Here is an 18,476-nt window from a genome sequence, read left to right as displayed (position 1 = left end):
GATTGCTGGTAGCAGTGAGGCCTCTTGTTCTCTGGAATGGAGTGGAAGAAAAATGCACCTCGGTTGTATACTGCGGTACTACTGTCACTGCAGCTTTCTCACAATGTTAGCTCCGGCCCTTCCTCTGGGTTTTATACTTACTGTCCAAGTCAGCTGGGCTGTGACGATTGGACTGGACAGTGTGTGGTGCATGAACCAAAGCCTTTGGAATCTCTAACCTCCACACCACCCAGGGCTTGACCTGCTTGTCTGATATCTGTCAGCACCTTGTGAAGAGCTGAGCTGGGTTCATGAAACGGCTGGGTGGAGGCAATAGTTGAGGCTATCAACGTAGCTGACACGGCTCTATCTCATATAATATGTAAAGTACACACAAATCGGGCTAATTTCCCCAAACCTCAGCATCCATGGCATCGTTGGGTGACAGGCAGAGTTCGGTCTGTCACGGAAGCCAGTAGGTGCACTGCTGATGTGATCCGTGGTGATGGCATGAGGGACTTTAATTGCTAGCTGAGCAGAAGCTTGAGAGTGACTCGATTAGGTCATGGCAGAGGGACAAAGGACCCCTGCAAAATTTGACATAAATTAGTACTTATTAGTCTGGTCTGTTTTCTACATTAAAACATTGGTATGCAGGAAAAGAAAGCTGAATTAAGTGCTTTGTAGAGGAAATGAGGAGCCAGGGGAGGGGGAGGGGTGGTCTTGGCTGTAGTCTGGAGTTCACGGTTGACATGGCATAGAGATATGAGAGGGGGAAATAGTGTTCTGGCCTGTCCAGCAAAACGCTCCATTGACACCTATACTGTACAGGTCAGGCCCCACTCTCTGACTGTCTGACACAGGTCAGCAAACACTGTCTGCTTTACTGTAGGCCTAAACATTAACTGGCCACTGCCATGAACTCTCTTAATCCTTAAACACAAATATAAAACATTTATGCTGTTTGAATTATTTCATTCACCTCAGACTTGAAATGATTGAAGAGGCCTTTCCAATCTCTACTATATCAGTGGTTGACTGAATGTCCATTTCCTTCCATTGACCTCAGATCTTGCAGCTGTGTGTCACTCTCAGAGATGTGACCACGAGTCACACACCAGCACTTGTTGGCATACAATAAATCACATAATAAATCATTGCCTGCAGGGCACTCTGGCTATTATATTATTTTAAAGGACAACTTTAGTTTTTTTCAACCAACGTTCATGTTTTAGGTTGTTATTAGAGAAAGTAAAAGATGAGTGTAAATTTTTTTTCATGTGCTGCTTGCTTTTGTTTTAGGGCTAAATATGTATTTCTTTACAAAATTTGATAGCGATTTCTTTTTTTATTATTTACTATAGTCCTACTAGACCCAATAAATTACATCTGGCCACAAAAGATCACGGGATCCACTGAATGTGTCAAACTGACATATTGAGCCTATACGACACACAGTGTGGCTTCCCCCCAGTATAGGCCTCCTTCACATTCAGTAGATCCTGTGATCTTTTGTGGCCAGATTTAATTTCTTGGGGTCTAGTAGGACTATAGTAAATAATAAAAAAATAAATCGCTACAGTACAGTACAATCCCTAAAAAGAAAGAAAGCAGCAAATGAAAAAAAATTACACTCATATTTTACTATCTCTAATAACAACCTAAAACATGAATCTTGAATCATGAATGCTATAGGTTGTCTTTTGCCCTCCACCAAGGAGGGGGTTTCTCATTTTGCCATTCATTGTGTCATTTGTCATTCACTGTGTCCCACAGTATGAGGGTACAAAATGTTCACTCCAGAATCATTATTTAAGTTTTCATTCTGTAGAAAGGCCTACATTAGTTTGTTACAGGGAGCTCAGATAAAGCCTTATCTGCTCCAGGAGGTCTTCCACTATTTTTGTGTATGAAAATAGTCATTTCTCAAGTAGCCATCATAACGTCTCTGAACAAGAAATTGCATACCATTATCCACAAATCCAGTATCAATAGGCAATAGTTCCCTGGCCATAGATGAGAGATGTGCTATGATCATACAAGCAATAGTGAAATGGAAAACAATTGTCACATTCGTCATCATCATAAACTAGGAACCTGTGAATGTCCTCTGGAGGGCTAGTGACAAATTTGTAGAGAGGCAGTGGATATTGGACATGGTTAATTGAATACGGTAGATCATGCTAGCCTTTGTCAGATACATATTTGGTGGGTGTCTTCATTTAGCTGCCAGTGACATCACCATCTTAACCACATTACACCCTAGCCGATCTACAAGCTCACAATGTGTCTCATTGTGACATGTTGCGAGCTTGTAGAGAGGGGCGTGGGGGGGTGTACGATCAGCTCTTTTTATGTAACAGAATTCTGAGGAAGACCTGTGTATCATTCAGACAGGTGAAAAAGAAAACTTGTAATCTATCAAATGTTTGTGGCTGTAAAATAAATGAAGAAAAAAAAACCCTCACCTTCAAGCTGTCAAGTATGTCAACTGTATGTAGTGTAGTCCTCAAAACAAAACAAATCAGATCAAAATATTTTGTTTTCCAACTTTATTTTGATTATGTTGACAAAAACTATATTAACTGAGGCACAAATGCAAATCAAACTATGATTATTTACAATATATCAGCCTGAAATGTGTATTGTTTTCTTGGTAATTTGCAGTGGTGGAAAAATAACTCACAATTGTTAGTAAAAGTATCGCAATTGCAGTATATAAATACTCTGTTACAAGGAAAAGTCTGGAAATCAAAAGATATGTTAGAGCATCACAGTTCATTAGTCGTTTGCATAGAAAATCTGTATGCACTTAAGAATCTGAAATTAAATCTTAACATTTTGTCCTATAGTACTGTATGTGTATATACATTCTCTCCCAAAGCATACAGTCTAGGTATACAAGTAGTAAGGTCTAGAACTGAACCCTTGCATACTTAGTTGTGCCTATGATAACCCACTGTTCAGTGGTTGTAAATGGCTGTAACAGTATGGCAGCAGTTATAGCAGCTGGTAGCAAACAAATGGTTGTCGCGGAGCTGTGGGGAAACCCCTGCGGGTATTAAAAGTCTTTGGCAGTCATTCACACAGCAGATTTATGCCTTAACAATCGTGTATTATATAATAATAATAATATAATAAGTGCACAGCCCATCTGAAAACCTTTTATAAGAGCCTTTGAGAGAAATTCCAGACTGATTAAGATGAGGACTTCAAGTTCAGCGGTCCCTCCATCAGTTCAGCTGTTCGTTTTTTGCCCAGTCTTGCCATCCGCCAGGGTAATGCTTCACACTAAAAGAAAGAACGACGGTTTGTGAATATAGTGATAATACCTTGATATCAGGTCAATACATCATGATATTCAAAACAAAACAGTTCAAAGGTACCACGAAGCAAATCAGCATGTTCATTCATTTTGTATAAATGTTCCTGCAACACACTTGCGTGGGCTATTTTCGGCACAGAGCTATGGTGTAGAATTCCGTAGATTAAAAAAGCAGGTAGCTGTCCGGGCACCTAGGCTGCAATGGAGCCCGACAGTGTGTCATGGGTTTGGGGAATCCCGATCCTGACGACCTTTGCTGCATGTCACTTCCATCTCTCTCCCCATTTCCTGGCAGTATATATAAATATATAATATATATATAAATAAGGCACAAAAGACCAAAAACTAATCTTAAAAGAAAAAAGAAAAATCCTGGGGGACTCCAGTCAATGACATATGGGAGTTTAAAACATGGTTAAAACATAAAAAAGTTAAACTATTTCTACCCTGATACTTTGAATACAGTGTGTACTGCAGCTCTCTTATGACATTGACAAGCTACTGTAGGTACTAGATACTGTAGTAAAGATATTACCTATTGTAGTGCTAGTCCTATACTTTAGGACAGTGCTACAGTCGAGGGTGAAGTTTAGACGTGTGCTTTAAAAGACTGATGTGCAGAATGGTCTCTGAGTTCAACATAGATATGTAATAACTGGGTGCTACAGTCGAGGATGAAGTTTAGAGTGACGTGTGCTTTAAAAGACTGATGTCCAGAATGGTCTCTCAGTTCAACATAGATATCTATTAACTGTTCAAAGTCCTATACTTAAGTTCTCATACATAGATAATAAAATAAATAAATCAACAATCAAAGTAGAGAATCAACAGCTCTGTCTGTTTGTCTCCTATCAGCAACAGCTGTGCTTGATTACAGACCTTCCATAAATATCAGGGAAACCACAACCACAAAGTAACAGTTTTTGTATTGGCTTTTGTTTGAAATGTACCCAGTCTGCATACTGTAAAATAAAATTATCATTTCTCAATCAAACCTTGGTCTTGATTGACAATGCATTGACATCAAATTGGCAAATAAGAAACAGCTCAAATGGCTCTTTAAGTATTCTAACATCAAACCAGTGCCAGCTATTCATCAGCTTGCCAAAATTATCCATAGAGGTAATATATCGAAAAGTGAGAATCCAGCCAAAAAGATGTCAAGACAACAAAGTACCAAAGTGCATATTGTTGTGTTTGTTGGTATCCCGTTCTGTTATCACCAGATAAATGTAATCTCTTCTAAACACGTGTACAGAGTAATGCCATGGGCGCTGGCACAGGTCACTTAACTTTACATGCACACAGATAAGATTGTTATAACCTACAATTAGAAGTAAGGACTTTGTGCAAACTGCAAAGCACCATCAAGAAAGTCAAGACCTAGGACAATGGTCAAACTATTAATTCTAGATTATTCTTTATTCGTGATATATATACACAGATTTAATGTTTGTCTTGTCTAGACAAACATTAAAAACGCCATTGACAATGGACAGAGTTTAATGTTTGTTTTGTCTGTCACTGAGCAAATCGGCATATGATGTTATGTTATCGCGATGATGTAAGATGATAAGGGTTGGTAAAGCGCCCCTCACTTCACACAGGTGTGATTTTTTCTTTGGGTCTTTTCTCCTTTATTTAGATGTGGGGAGAGTCGGGGGTGACATGCAACAAATTTGCCGCTGTGGTTGGGAATCGAACCCAGGACATAGTCAGGCATCAAAGCCTATGTGGTATGCACCATAACCACATAACCATAACCATCTATTCCCCATGTTTACTATTATTATTAATGTTGCTACAAAGTCGTGACGACTTGTGAGTAACCAGAACAAAATACTTTTACTCTTTTTTTTTTTTTTAAGATATTTTTTTGCGGCTTACGCCTTTTATTGATTTTTAAAGGGACAGACAGTAGGCTGACAGGAAACGGGAGAGAGATGGGGGGATGACATGCGGTAAAGGCCGTGTCGGGTTCGGGAGTCGAACCCGCGGCACACCGCGACTGGATCACCAGTCCGGTGCCCAGACCGTTACGCTACGGCCTGGGCCAATACTTTTACTCTTAAGTAGCTGCGCAGAAGGCTTAACAAAAAAGAACACCGTGGTTCAATTTATGTCAGGCTTTAGGCAATTACAACATTCTGGTATAGTTTCTGATTATTTTGGTGGACAGTTGTCTGAGAGAACTGTGTAGCAAGTCATTCTCACGCTTTATATCCCAGTGAGGTGGCCATGTCGAGGGCTTTCTTGCTCCTAATCCCAGCCAGGCAGCTGAAGACAATGTTATCCATATGCTGGGGCATATCTCCACCATACTTCTCCTTGAACTCATCTGGATCCAGTTGGAAGGCATGGTCTACCTGTCCCACTGCAAAGTCAAAGGAGCACATTTAGCTAATAGTCCAACACAGTGGTCCTCAAACCTTTTGTGCCAAAGGCACACTGATAGGCAAGTCAAAATCTCAAGACACACAAGCTCCAATACAATATACATGCTCCAAACGCTGTGATCTAGTATATCTGCTATTTCTTTTATATAGGGACAGACAGTAGGCTGACAGGAAATGGGGAGAGAGATGGGGGAGTGACATGCAGTAAAGGCCGTTGGGATCGGGAGTCGAACCCGAGGCACACTGCCAGACTGGATTACCAGCCAAGGTGCCTGGACCGCTGAGCCACGGCCCAGGCCATAAATCTGCTATTTTAAATTATAAAATATAATTAGATTTAAAATGTTCCCCTATAACAGTGGTTCAAATATACAGTATGCCAGTTCGTAGGTATATATATTTTTTAAGTTATAGAATTTGCCTTTGGATAGTGTGAAATGAGAGCTAAATTACTGCAGTAAATTGAAGAATTCATAACAATTGGTAATTGGTATACAGTATATTGCAATAATGTGTGGTTGTCACAAAACCCCACGGTACACCTGGACAAATGGTGTGCCTTGACAAACCATGAAGTGAACTAGTTGTCTTAGTAACTTGACTAGCACACTTATATTTGTGTTGTAAACATGTGCTCTCCTCCTATAGGATTGCACTAAGCTGGTATTTATGGTCTTACAGTAGTAGTACAGTGGAATCATCTGACAAGACTTATCAGCAACATTATGTCACATGGGTCTTGTTATGAAATGTTCAAAAATGCAATATGATAATTACACCTTCACGGCTTCACCTTTGATACACCATAAAATCCTCAGTGTTAATTTGATTAAACATACAATAGACCAGGGGTACTCAACTGGCGGACCGCAGTCCGCGACCGGACCGCGGACCACCTCTTTGCGGACCACCCAAAAAAACAAACAATTTAAGTTAATAATATAAATAACATCAGATGGTACATTTCTCATGTGAAATTGCTGCAAAGGCCCCCAAAATGTCCCCCAAGGGCCTCCAAAATTCTGGCGCGCGCTATGAGCGCGCGCAGTGTGGCCTGCCAGGGCGTATAACTCCCGGCCTGATTTGGAGTTCCACTCCGGGCCTGCACTCTGCACCCCATTATTGGTTGGGTGGAAGGGGATCTGATTTGTATAAGCTTGGCTTGACCATACTAAACGGGCATAGAGCCCCGCTCTCCGAAGGACGCCGCATGGGACCGGACCTCGGTCTTATTCAAAAATAAATTGTGGACCTTCATCATTTCTAGTTGAGGACCCCTGCAATAGACTAATAGAGGCTATAGAGCAGTGGTTCGATCTACAAGTTGCCTCTTTTTTAGGTGATATTTGACAATTTGTCCAATGTTTGACAATTTGAGTATGGTTTGTTTATTTTTCATTTTAGAGGTACTTAAAAAGGTCTTGAAAGTCCTTAAATAATAATTTTAGAAATGTGCAGCCAGATACCCTATATAGACGTATACTTTATATTGGTGGTTTATTCACAGTCGGGTGAGAAAACATTTGGGGGCCATTCTGGGAGTTCCGAGTTCCGACCCACTGTTTGAGAACCACTGCAATAGATGAGGAACTCACAGGGTACGTTGATGGACCCCGGGATGCTTCCATACTCTCGCAGCTCCCAGGGCTCCCGCACATCGCAGACCACTGCCTTGTGTCCAGCCAGGATCTGCTTCAGTTGGTCATAGCTCACGTCTTCTGCGTTTCCTGACGACGAGCTGTAACACCGTAGCAACAATTCTGTCTTTGAGGTCAGTGCATCTATAATGTAAACAAAGGATGCAAATAAACAGATTCCATGTGAGGATTGAGAATGATGCTATTCTTTTTTTCCCTAGACCTGGGCGATATTATGGACAAAATCAACTCCATATTATTATGACTGTTGGTGCATGCATTCAAATAATTTTGATTAGTATCAGTATAACCATTGGTACTGAGTAATGTACTGAAGTAATTTTTTTTTACTACACTACATTTCTAGGAAGAAAAAGAGTAGGCCTATATATGAATTATCCACGTGAGCCTTGTCCTATTACAAATAATAGTGAAAATAGCAGATCTACATCAACATGCCCACACAACGCGTCACATTGCAGGGCATTTTGTGAGATTTTAGATCTGCTATTTCCACAATTATATGATAGAGCAAGGCTTCACTGTAGTGTATTTGTCCACCAGTAGGCCTATTTATACTTTTTTGACTCTGGGGTTTGTTGAGTACTGGCGGTTCGCGAGTGTCGGATAGCGTTACGCCATTGTTTTAGTCCAACATGCACTGACAGCAAATAACAGAACAACAGGAATGCAATGCAAAGAAATACCGTCGCAATGCAAATATCTATAGTCTCATCATCACACAATACCATCCCAGCCCTCGCTGCTTACTCACAATAGAATACCATCTAGGCAACGCCTTAATTGACACACACACACACACACATTAAAGTAATTTACGACTTCTGCCGTTTAATCACTACTTTACTTACTAGCCCCATATGTGCCCTCTCCTCCACATATGGGGCTACTTTACTTTACTTACATGAACAACGAGCGTGCGTGTTGCTGAGCAGACTGGACACCGTGGTGGTGGTCAGTGGTGATCGTCCCGAGGCACAACACGCACCACAACGAACTGGGTTCAAGATCAGCCGAGGAATGACACCCGTCGTAACCCGCAGGCACCTTCTGAGAGCCATGGAGATAGATAGATAGACAACTTTCTTTCTACACCTATTACTACACGGATTTCGTATGCCAGATGAGAGATCCCTGCCTGTGTGTACACACAATACACACACCGACCGACTGTTATGGTGGAACAGGAGCTTGCAATGTTGCTCTTCAGTTTGGCACTGACACTGACATGCGCGACGCGTGCTTTACGTAAAAAAAAAAAAAATACGGGTCACGGTCAAGGACACACCGTTTAAGGCAATTCGAAACGCAGCATATGCGTAACAAAACCGTTTAGGACCGACATCATAATATTAAAGATGGATCCCCACGGTATGATCGTGCTCCTCAAACGGGACCGCTGTGCGGTGTGCGCTGCGAGCGACGGACCCCCCTTTAAATCTTCAAATCGATATTAGGCTGTTTAAATCAAAGGGCACGGCTTGTCCCCTCTGAGCCACCGTTATTGCGTCACGTGTTGACGGTGGTGAGTTGACCATGTGACTCTTGGTCTTGGTGCCCCCCCCCTCCCTCTCTACCAAATGCTATCGATTCTTATGATGCTATCCTGATTCCTGACAGGCTAAACTCCTGATGATCGATTTGCTTTCTGATCGTCGCTGTGTCGCAGTTTGTAGTACTGCATGCACCTCGTCAACAGACCGGAGTTACAACGCTGCGATTGACCCAATTAAACCCTCTGTATCTGTCTCTACTCTTCTACACCTCTGCTTTCTGGGATACTAAACTAAACTATATAGCTAGCTTGGTGGCTAGTTAGGAAGTGTTCCAACTGTTGGCTCACATTGGCTGATAAAATAATAACCAGGGGAACACAACGAACGAGGTGAGAGTTTACTTTTTGAGATGTGTTGTTGTTATTATTGGGTACGTGTTTAGTAAAAAAACGTCTTATACAGGTTCGTTGCTTTTTTGTTGAGTAGTTTTTGATGATAAAGCATGATGAGCCAAAGAGGCCTTTTTGCTGCTTATCTACATTGACTGAGCCTCCCATCAGGTCTCCTCTCCTTATATATCTGATTACTAAACACCTATAGGTGGACTATAGCCTGGACACACTACCCTGTGTTAGCCTTGGGCCAATGTATTTTAATGCCGATTGACTGATCTGTGACATCTGTCTGAAGAATCGGCCAAAGACCTCTCTGTTAGCCTTGTATTGGTCGAAGGTTACTACTCTACGTGGTAACACCTGTCACCTGATGCTATGTATTTTTTTTTTAAACACCTGATAGTGTACAAATGTAGTGTCCATTAAGTTACATTTGTACTTGTACACACATTTACACAACCCATCACTGAGGAATGAGGATTGCATGTGTGTGATCATGAGACTAACAGCTGGTAACCTGGACCTCCTATGTTGACAGTTGACACCTGGACCTGGTGTAGCCTTAGCCCTCCAAGCAGAACCCAAATGCTACTGAAGTTTCTGACATTTGTTCGACCCAGTGCATTGGGTCCTGTTCCTCGTCGTCCATGCCACCTGATTAAAACATTTACTGGCTCATGTTTACATGTTAAAACGCCTCCCCGCGCTGTTTGACGATATTCTTCAGTATGAGGCTTTCTGAATATGTAAAGTATAAGTACACATACATACCTTTGCGAATATCTCCTGTGGCGCGGAAGCCGTTAAGTATTTTTAATATATGTTTGCCCGATTTGGAAGCTTGGATTCTTCTTGTTTATTGACACCTCATTGTACCGCCTATCTGGCTAGCTAGTGGCGCTATAGCTATGACACAGCAGATCAGAGGCAGGGACGTAGCCTCACAAGCCAACCGCACACCGGGAGGCGGTACAATAAACGGTAAACAAACAAGAAGAAATAAAGCGACCAAATCGGTCAAACAAAGATTAAAAATACTTAACGGCTTCCGCGCCACAGGAGATATTCGCACCGGGATGTATAGCTACTTAAAGTTACCGAATTCAGAATAACTCAAGGAAAATAATGGCGTCACATGCCGCGGGGCCTATTTTAGAGAGAATCTCCACATCCGCATTTAGGAATTTCCATACGAAAATACAGTAGCGAGCAGGGACCCAACGTGAAACTCAACAAAATATCAAAAAAGTTTTACGTAGGGTCCCGAAAGGGGCTAGTGTAGCCTAAGATTTAGACTCTTGTAGATATCGTAGGTATAGTAGTATTTTTATTTAATCGATTCTGATCTCAAAGGATCCCCAAATAAAACCTTGGTTCAGCAGGAGTTTCCTTGATTTTACAACCACATCTCCTCCCAGATAAAATCCACCAGAACACAGAAAATTACATCAACATTACAAATAAACCTTGATTCTCACAGTTTGATGTTGGCAGGCCTGCCTGGGAAGGACTTCCATAAATGATAAACGAAAAGTTTAAAAACAATTACAAGGTAACTTTTTTTAAGCTATTTTCAAATAGCCTATATATACATATGTATACATATGTGTATATACATATGTATATATAGGCTGAACGTTGGTTTAGGTTTACAACATTTTGCTTAGGACCCCCTTGGAACCTCTCCAAGGAGGACCTCTTGGGGTCCCCAGAACCCACTTTGAGAACCACTGCAGTAAGACATACACATATGATCTAGTACCGCCCATGCTTCATCACGTTGATCTGTGTTGATAATGAATGAAATTAACCCATTCTCGGCGGGAACCCCTTTTGGTGTTGGCATTATGTTATGCTTTAGCTATTGAAAAATAGCAGATCTACAAGCTCATAGCGCACCACCGAGTGGCACGCTATGAGCTTGTAGGTCTGCTATTTTTGAAAAATCGTTAAAATTGATTAATCCTCACCTGGCCTGCACTTTGCCCAGCTCCAGATGCGACTAAAGGACCCCTTCTCCTTGAAAGCCGCCGACATGACCAAGCGGTCTAACAAGCCGAGGAAACCTCGAGATGAGGAGTCATCGGATGAAGTCAGCGGTAAGCTACTGATGACGGAGATAAAATATCGTACCGGTCCACTACCAAGTAGGGACTGTCTGGGACGATTGGAAACCAGGGCCGATCGTGTGTCATGTCATTTTCAAATGATCGGAATCGGATCGGGGAGCAAACAAATGTGATCGGGACATCCCTAGTATCAATATAATTTATATCCATATCATGATATTAGACTGGATATTGTCTGTGGTTATTTGATATTGTACTATTATTATGGCCTAAGTGTTCTCTAAAAATATAAATATCTGATCGGGAAAATGACATTCAGGGGCTGTGAGTGGTAGTTTATAGAATAATGTAATGATCCAGTCAAAATGGATTGGATGTTTTGGTTTGTCTTCCCATGTTCTCTGGAGCTTTTCTGTTTTGTCTTTTCACCTTGATGTGACTCATGTCCAGATAAAGGGCAGCCTGTGGCTGAAGCGACTTAACCTTGTCGTTTTCCACTCAAAGTAAATGTAACATGTTCCATTAGAGAGCCTGTTATCTGTTTTTGATAAGAAGAGACCTGAACTTCTAGTTTTCTTTACCCTGTCGTCTGGTCAACCGCCGATCCACCGATTTCATGGCCCCACACTCCCTGGCCTCGGTAGTCCACACACAGAGTTGTCACGATTATGAAATTTTACTTCACAAATAATTGCCACTCAAATAATTGTGATTAACCTTTTTAGTTGTGTCTGTCGTTGAACATTATTGGAACTTTCATTTTTATTTGGCTTTTAGGCTTTGTAAACAAAAGTATAGAGGGTATGCGCATGCATAAAGTGAATGGGAAATCGAGTGGCAAAGTGACTTGGCTAAGTGAGTTTAATGTTGTTTAACGTCGTTTAATGCGATCAGATAGGACTTTTCTGTTTGGATGTATGGTTTGTCAAGGCCAGAAAGTCGTTTTTTGCAACTTAGTAGTTGTTCCTGCACAACGTCCGCGTATGATGATGATGTCACGTGCATACCCTCTATTAACTAGAAAAGCAGCTCCTGCAGAAACCCGGTGTGCTCGCTTCACTTTTTAAGCCCTCAGCCAATAAAATCATCGCTATGGGCTATACACACAGACACACAAAGCTGGGCATAGGAGCCCCTCAAAAAGGGTATGGGCATATACTAATGACATCAGGGTCCATATATGGGCATAAAAGAGACACAGACAGATGGGTACTCTGACTAAGGGCGCGTTCGGAAACGTGCACCGGGAATGTGGTCAGTTTGTTGAGTGTGGTGGGCGGTGACGTCACAGAGTGCGTTCAGTGTGCCTTATTTCCGAACGACCACAGCTGTGACGCATTCACACGAATCACACCGGACAACCCCAGCTTCAGGGTAGGGTCGCTCAGTGCGTGCACTCGGCACACCCGGTGTGCAGCGCACTGGATTTTCGAACGACAACGCACTGAGTGCACTGAATAAACGAACGACAAGAGAGCACACCAGTGCGTTCAGGGCGCATTTCCGAACGCGCCCTATGTCCTGGCACTACAACTCAGGGACATATTGGTTGGATAGTTGGAGCAACATACTATACTGTAGATGTGAGAAATACGAGCATAAATAACTGCATAAAGCTGAACATATTGAAGTTTGAACTAGATTTCTAGCACAAAGTATGTGGAAGTACTTAGATTCCAGAAAAAGTGGCAGAATGTAGAAGAATAAAGAAAAATTATTAATTTAAACGGTAGAGAACTACCTAAATAGTGTGTGCTGCTCGCTGGAGCACACACTTGAAAAAATATATATACCCTTGAAAATATATGAACATTTTTAACATGGAAATGGTTAAGACGATTATGAAGGAAATGATTGTGAACAGTCTGCCAGACAGAATATTCTCCCTAGGGGGCACGGTGGCACAGTCGGTAGTGCTGTTGCCTCACAGCTAGAAGGTCCTGGGTTCGATTCCCGCTGGGGACGCTGTTCCATCCTCCGCGTCATCAGTGCCCATACCTGAGGCGGGGTTGGTGAAATGGCCTTTCTGTGTGGAGTTTGCATGTTCCCTAGGGTAGGTACCCTCACAAAAAACATGCAGTAATCCTGGTCTCTAAACTAGCTCCCCCTGGCCAGCCGGGGCGCCTGATGGAGGGGAAAGGAACTGGTCGGAATAATGTGTTCCTTCCACGTGCTACGTCCCCCTCTGTCGGGTGAAAAGAAGCAGCTTGGACTCTTCATGCATAGAAGTAAGCATGAGGTCAGTCCGCTGCCCCCCCAGGTTGGCAGAGGAAGCCTAGCACCCAGGATTTACATAAGATAATTGACACTGGGTGAAAAAATGGGTTGCAAAATTGTCAGATAAAAATGTAAGAAAAACTAAATAATATTCTCCCTACAGTATAGCAATTGAGCATCTTACATTTTTGATGCCCACGGTTCCACCCACAACAAGGCAATTTTGATACAGGATGAGTGAGTCCCATGCTGTTTTGAGATGCTGCATGGTTGCCCATAACCCATTCTGACCGGGCACCCATTTTGGTGTCGGCATCATGTTATGCTTTAGCTATTGAAAAATAGCAGATCTACAAGCTCATATCGCGCCACCGAGTGGCGCGATACGAGCTTGTAGGTCTGCTATTTTTGAAAAATCGAAGAGCGACTGACATTTTTAGAATCTGATCTCAGGTCAGAATGGGTTCATCAGACCAGTGTGTGTCCGGCGGAAACCTCGTATGAATCTGATCTCAGGTCAGAATGGGTTAAGCAAATTATTTCGTTTATTCAGAGATTCTGAACTGCGATTGTTAGAAAATAAAAAAAATTACTGAGTTTTACACTGTGTGTGTGTGTGACGTGTATTTGGCTTGTTTTGCAGGGTTGACATGCCAACATGTGAGCAAGGCGGTGGACCTGGGGTCAGTGAAGAAGTCTGTGATCTCCAGTCTGTGGTCGGTGTGCGCCGAGTGTCTGAGAGACCGGGTCCTCATCGACGGAGACGCAGCCAGCTCCCACGACATCCTCGTTTGTCTCAAGTGTGGATTCCAGGTCAGAGTTTAGCCTGAAGCTTGACTTTTATATTATATATGCATACCAATGTCACGGACCGAAAATAGTTGTGAAAAGCTCACAACGCATCACATTGTTCACGTGTTGTGGGTTGAGTTTTAAAGGACCACTTCACCACTTTTCAACCTATCTTCATATAATTGGTCCTCACTAATAATCATGATAAAATGCCACAATTTATTTCTACTCAGTCTGTGTTTCATAGGAGGGCTGTGGGCAGTTTAGAATCCTGTCCACCAGTGACATCATCGTTAGGCATGTTTTGATTTTTATTAACGTGAGAACGATGGCTTCCATTTTTGCATTGCAACTTTTCAGTACTAGAAAGCCTGCAGTTTCTATTAGCTTGGATTCCCCATCGATGATGTCACTGGTGGACGGGTTTCTGAACTGCCCACAGCCCTCCTATGAGACACAGACAGAGTAGAAAGAAATGGTGGCATTTTATCATGATTATTAGTGAGGACCAATTATATGAACATAGGTTGAAAAGTGGTGAAGTGGTCCTTTAAGATCAGCAATTGGCTGATTGTTGGTGTGTAACTATATAAAGTATTTTTTATATGCTGTAGTACAATGTTGCTTGCTGAAAATAACTGATTTTGAAGTTCGCTAGAATGCAGCCACGAAATCTATGCAGTGGAAAACATTTTCAGAAAGACTGATTAATGCTTAATTTTATCTGAACATTGTTGGCCTTGTAGGCTCTCTTAATACTGAGATGGTTGGCTTGTGCGCTCACACTAGTCTCATGTTGCCAGACTGTTTGTTGCCTCTCGCAATTTCCAAATGCTTCTGTCATACAGTCTGGAGCAACGGAAGCTCTATCATGAGTAAAATATAAAGCGGAAGTGGAGCCTCCTCCCCACTACTGTTTCATGATTACAGTCGCGCAAATCTATCCTAATATAAATAGAAATCATCTAAGAATATATAGCTTGTTGCTTAGCACAAAAGGAAATAAAACAATGAACGGATTTTGAGAGGTGTAGTTCTAGACTCTATATAGCATTCGGAGATTGTGTAAAGCCCAACACACACAGTCTGTGAACGCCTCGCGTCAAAACAGCCGCCTCCGTTATTTTCAATGTACCTGTCCCACACCGGCAGTGTCAGACGCGCGATGTCGCGCGTTCACGCCTCCCCATGGCGCTCCGATACGCTTATGTTCTATTTTCCAGGTGCGGTAGCGCGCCGCGTCCTGTCGGTGTTGCTGTGCGGCTATGACGTGCGGCAATACTGTGTCGCGTCGCTGCGCACCCGCTTCACAGACAGTGTGTATTGGGCTAGTTGTCTGGCTACGCAAGACTACGCCTGCATTGAATTGCTCTAGATATACAGTAACTCAATTTGTCTCCAGAGTAGTGTTTTTGTTTTAAAGTCCATGCTGTGTTCCTTCTACAGGGCTGTAACCAGTCAGAGATCCAGCACTCCGCCAAGCATCACCAAGCTCTCCATCAAGAGTCTCACTGCATCACTATCAGCCTCAACACCTGGAAGGCCTGGTGAGAAGCCTTAGATGTTTGTAATGGTACCCTTCTTCAGATCTGTAATGGAAAACCAAGCTCTGTAGACATTGTAAATGCTCCCGTGTACATGTTAATATATGGGGACTAGGTTGGTGGAGGGTGTGTAGAGCTCAGGATCACATTAGATGATTCACACAGGGGTGAAAAATGGGTTACAAAATCGTGGGATAAAAATATATTAGAAATAAAATAAAATAAAATCATGTATGTGATTTAATTGTCAGTGATGGAAATCTAGTGGTAACAATTGTTGCGCATAGTGGCATCTTAATAATTACTTAACACAATCAGTCCCGGGATTCCTTCAAAATAGGAGCTCTGGGGTGCCGGGAAAACATGGCCGCTTTTACTTTACAGTCCCACATAAAAAAGGAAAAAAACTCAGAATATTATTCTCTCGTCTGATATCTTTGAAGATGCGCTAGGATGTGTACACACGTCATTGCAACCCGTCGGTTGGATTCCCTACGACGTGTGGACACGTCAGATAGACGGAACCTGTTAATTAAGCAATATTACACGAGAGGGTGTGGGTTAACGTGATTATTGCCACGACAGGGATGCGGTCAGGAACGAGACAAAGTTCAGTTCAGCAAGCATCACTGAAGTGGCAATAATCCCGTTAAACCACACCCTCGAGTGTAATATTGCAATTCTACAACAGTTACCCTTAAAACTAAGAAAATCGCTGAAAGAATATACTGTATATTTTTAATGACAGATGTAGTCACTACGACCGCAAATGTCCCAAGAAACTAGCTAGCCTAGCCACCGAGTTTGCTAGCGCTCTGGGAGAACAGAGCAGCTGAATTATTTGTTTTGATTAGGTGGTGAATGGTGCTAGTTTAACCCACGGCTATAAGGCTGTTTCAACCAATCGGATTGCTTCCTCGAAACGACCTGTGGTAGAATTATGTATAAACCAGGCATTTAGTCCAAACCACACCAGTTTGTAACTCCTTGCACGAAACCGTTTTAAAGTCAACCACACCAATGCAACTCCTTGCACCTGCCATTGGGGATAATGGTTGCATGTTACAAGGAGTTGTGTGGCGAAACATTGGTGCGGTTTGGGCATTAGAGTGGGCAGACTAGACAGTCACACTCAGCTGTGCATACTGTGTGAATATGTTTCTGACAATAGTTTTAGGGCGCAGTCACACCACACCTTTATTCTACCTATGAGGGTGGATTCTGCCTATGCATTTCAAAGTGTTTCTTTTTTGTGTGTGTGCAGAAAACAATTCACAAATGGAAGCAAACCACTCCATTCCCACTGAAATGCAATGGTAGAATTTGCCTTAAAAAATAAATAAAAGAGCTTTGTGACTGTGTCCTCAGGGAAGTGTTTGGTAAATGCTCTGCTATTCGAATTATTTGTCATCATTTAATAATGTTGTTCCATCAGTTTTTAGTCATTTTGGTGACCTTCTGTCTTTTTAACAGGTGTTTTGAATGTAATGAAGAGCTCTCCACTCACTGTAACAAGAAGGCTTTGGCCCAGACCCTGGACTTTCTACAAAAGCACTCGGTCAAGGCAGCATCAGGTAATTTGTTTGGTTGTGGACCTCAAGGCCTTGGCTCATCTGCATCTGTTGAAAATGAGCTTTTTGTCCCTTTTCTTTCCCTGGTCTAACTGTGTACACCAGGGAAAGGCTAGATCTGGTGTTGTTTTTGGCAGCAAATTTAGATTTTAGTTTTAGTCATTGTCTCTTGAATAGTTTTCAGCATGCAACCAATTGTAAAATGACTTATAGCCCTACTGGATCTCTTGTCCACTAGTCCCTTCCTAACATTTCAGTCTAGTTTTTATTTGTTGAAGAAATTGTCAGTACATTTAGTCTTAGTTTTTTATTTAGTTTTCGTTAGTGAAAAAAGGTAGTCGACGAACATTTTTTGTCTTTTGTTTTAGTCGACGAAAACAATACTGTAACATATACATTATTTTCCAAACATAAATACAACATGGATACATGGCATGAATGAGAAAAAAGGTCAAAGGGTGTATGTGCAAGAGTTAAATCTTAATAGTTAAATTGTATTCATCAAATGGGTTCTAAGCCTGTATTTAATATGATTTAGTGAAGTAGACAGTGACGAGATCTCAATATAGCTGTTCCATACCTGATGGAAAATTGACCCAGACCAGTATGGAACTTTGGGAGATGTAAATGAGTTGCCTATCTTGTATTGAAATGAGCAATGCACATCACTGTTGAACTGGAACATTTCTGAGCTGAAATGGATTAGAAAGAGCTCTTGTGTTCAGAGGGAGTGAAACTTCATAATATTGTAGTGGCCCAGGCAGAGTGACCACACACACCACTGTGTTCCAATTAAATTCCCCTCCCAGTCAGTGACCACTTACTTAAGCTAAAAGCTAATACAAAGTGTTGAGAGGAAGCGAAGGCGATGGAGAACAGGTTAAATGACTAAGGAAACAGAGAAGGTGCTATTCCAGCAGCTCACCTACCCCCCCTGGTGGCAACTGACATATACCCCCCCCCCCCCACACACACACGCAACACCCACACCTTTTAACCCATTTTGACCTGAGATCAGATTAAAAAAATGTCTT

The 18,476-nt window shown here is 42.1% G+C and overlaps 2 protein-coding genes across 4 annotated transcripts in view; one reads left to right on the top strand and one right to left on the bottom strand.

Moving 5' to 3' along the window:
- Positions 1–2,550: 2,550 nt before the first annotated feature.
- Positions 2,551–8,766, bottom strand: tstd3 (thiosulfate sulfurtransferase like domain containing 3). Of its 2 annotated transcripts, XR_014568999.1 has the most exons (5): positions 8,263–8,766; positions 7,296–7,481; positions 5,519–5,678; positions 2,835–3,270; positions 2,551–2,799 (listed from the first exon to the last, which is right to left on the bottom strand). XR_014568999.1 is itself a non-coding variant. In XM_083760493.1 (4 exons), exons 1-4 carry the CDS (start codon positions 8,417–8,419, stop codon positions 3,213–3,215), a joined length of 561 nt encoding a protein of 186 aa, XP_083616619.1. In that variant the 5' UTR covers positions 8,420–8,766; the 3' UTR covers positions 2,551–3,212. The 2 variants fall into 2 exon arrangements, 1 of the variants encoding a protein (XP_083616619.1); XM_083760493.1 differs by having other exon boundaries at positions 2,551–3,270.
- A 185-nt stretch (positions 8,767–8,951) lies between these two features.
- usp45 (ubiquitin specific peptidase 45) overlaps positions 8,952–18,476 on the top strand; it is a 47,820-nt gene continuing 38,295 nt past the window's right edge. Inside the window, exons 1-5 of one of the 2 annotated variants that reach the window (XM_083761127.1) lie at positions 8,952–9,243; positions 11,246–11,348; positions 14,179–14,348; positions 15,774–15,874; positions 17,345–17,445. In XM_083761127.1, coding sequence (XP_083617253.1) covers positions 11,246–11,348; positions 14,179–14,348; positions 15,774–15,874; positions 17,345–17,445 — 475 coding nt within the window. In that variant the 5' untranslated portion in view covers positions 8,952–9,243. Of the gene's footprint in view, positions 9,244–11,239; positions 11,349–14,178; positions 14,349–15,773; positions 15,875–17,344; positions 17,446–18,476 lie in introns of both variants that reach the window. The other variant, XM_083761126.1, reaches the window with a different exon arrangement.

Source organism: Protomyctophum parallelum, assembly GCF_964188405.1.
Source record: "Protomyctophum parallelum genome assembly, chromosome: 3".
Classification (NCBI taxonomy): domain Eukaryota; kingdom Metazoa; phylum Chordata; class Actinopteri; order Myctophiformes; family Myctophidae; genus Protomyctophum; species Protomyctophum parallelum.
Note: the sequence above shows the minus strand (reverse complement) of the source record. Positions and strands in the feature narration are given on the sequence as shown.

Bases quoted from the DNA above. Each gene is read 5' to 3' on its own strand.
- tstd3 (XM_083760493.1), bottom strand. From the start codon at position 8,419: ATGGCTCTCAGAAGGTGCCTGCGGGTTACGACGGGTGTCATTCCTCGG. The intron at 5,679-7,295 runs GTGAGTTCCTCA...TTGACTTTGCAG, and splicing joins GGGGTCCATCAACGTACCCT to TGGGACAGGTAGACCATGCC. The intron at 3,271-5,518 runs GTGAGAATGACT...TCTTTCTTTTAG, and splicing joins ACCTCACTGGGATATAAAGC to TGTGAAGCATTACCCTGGCG.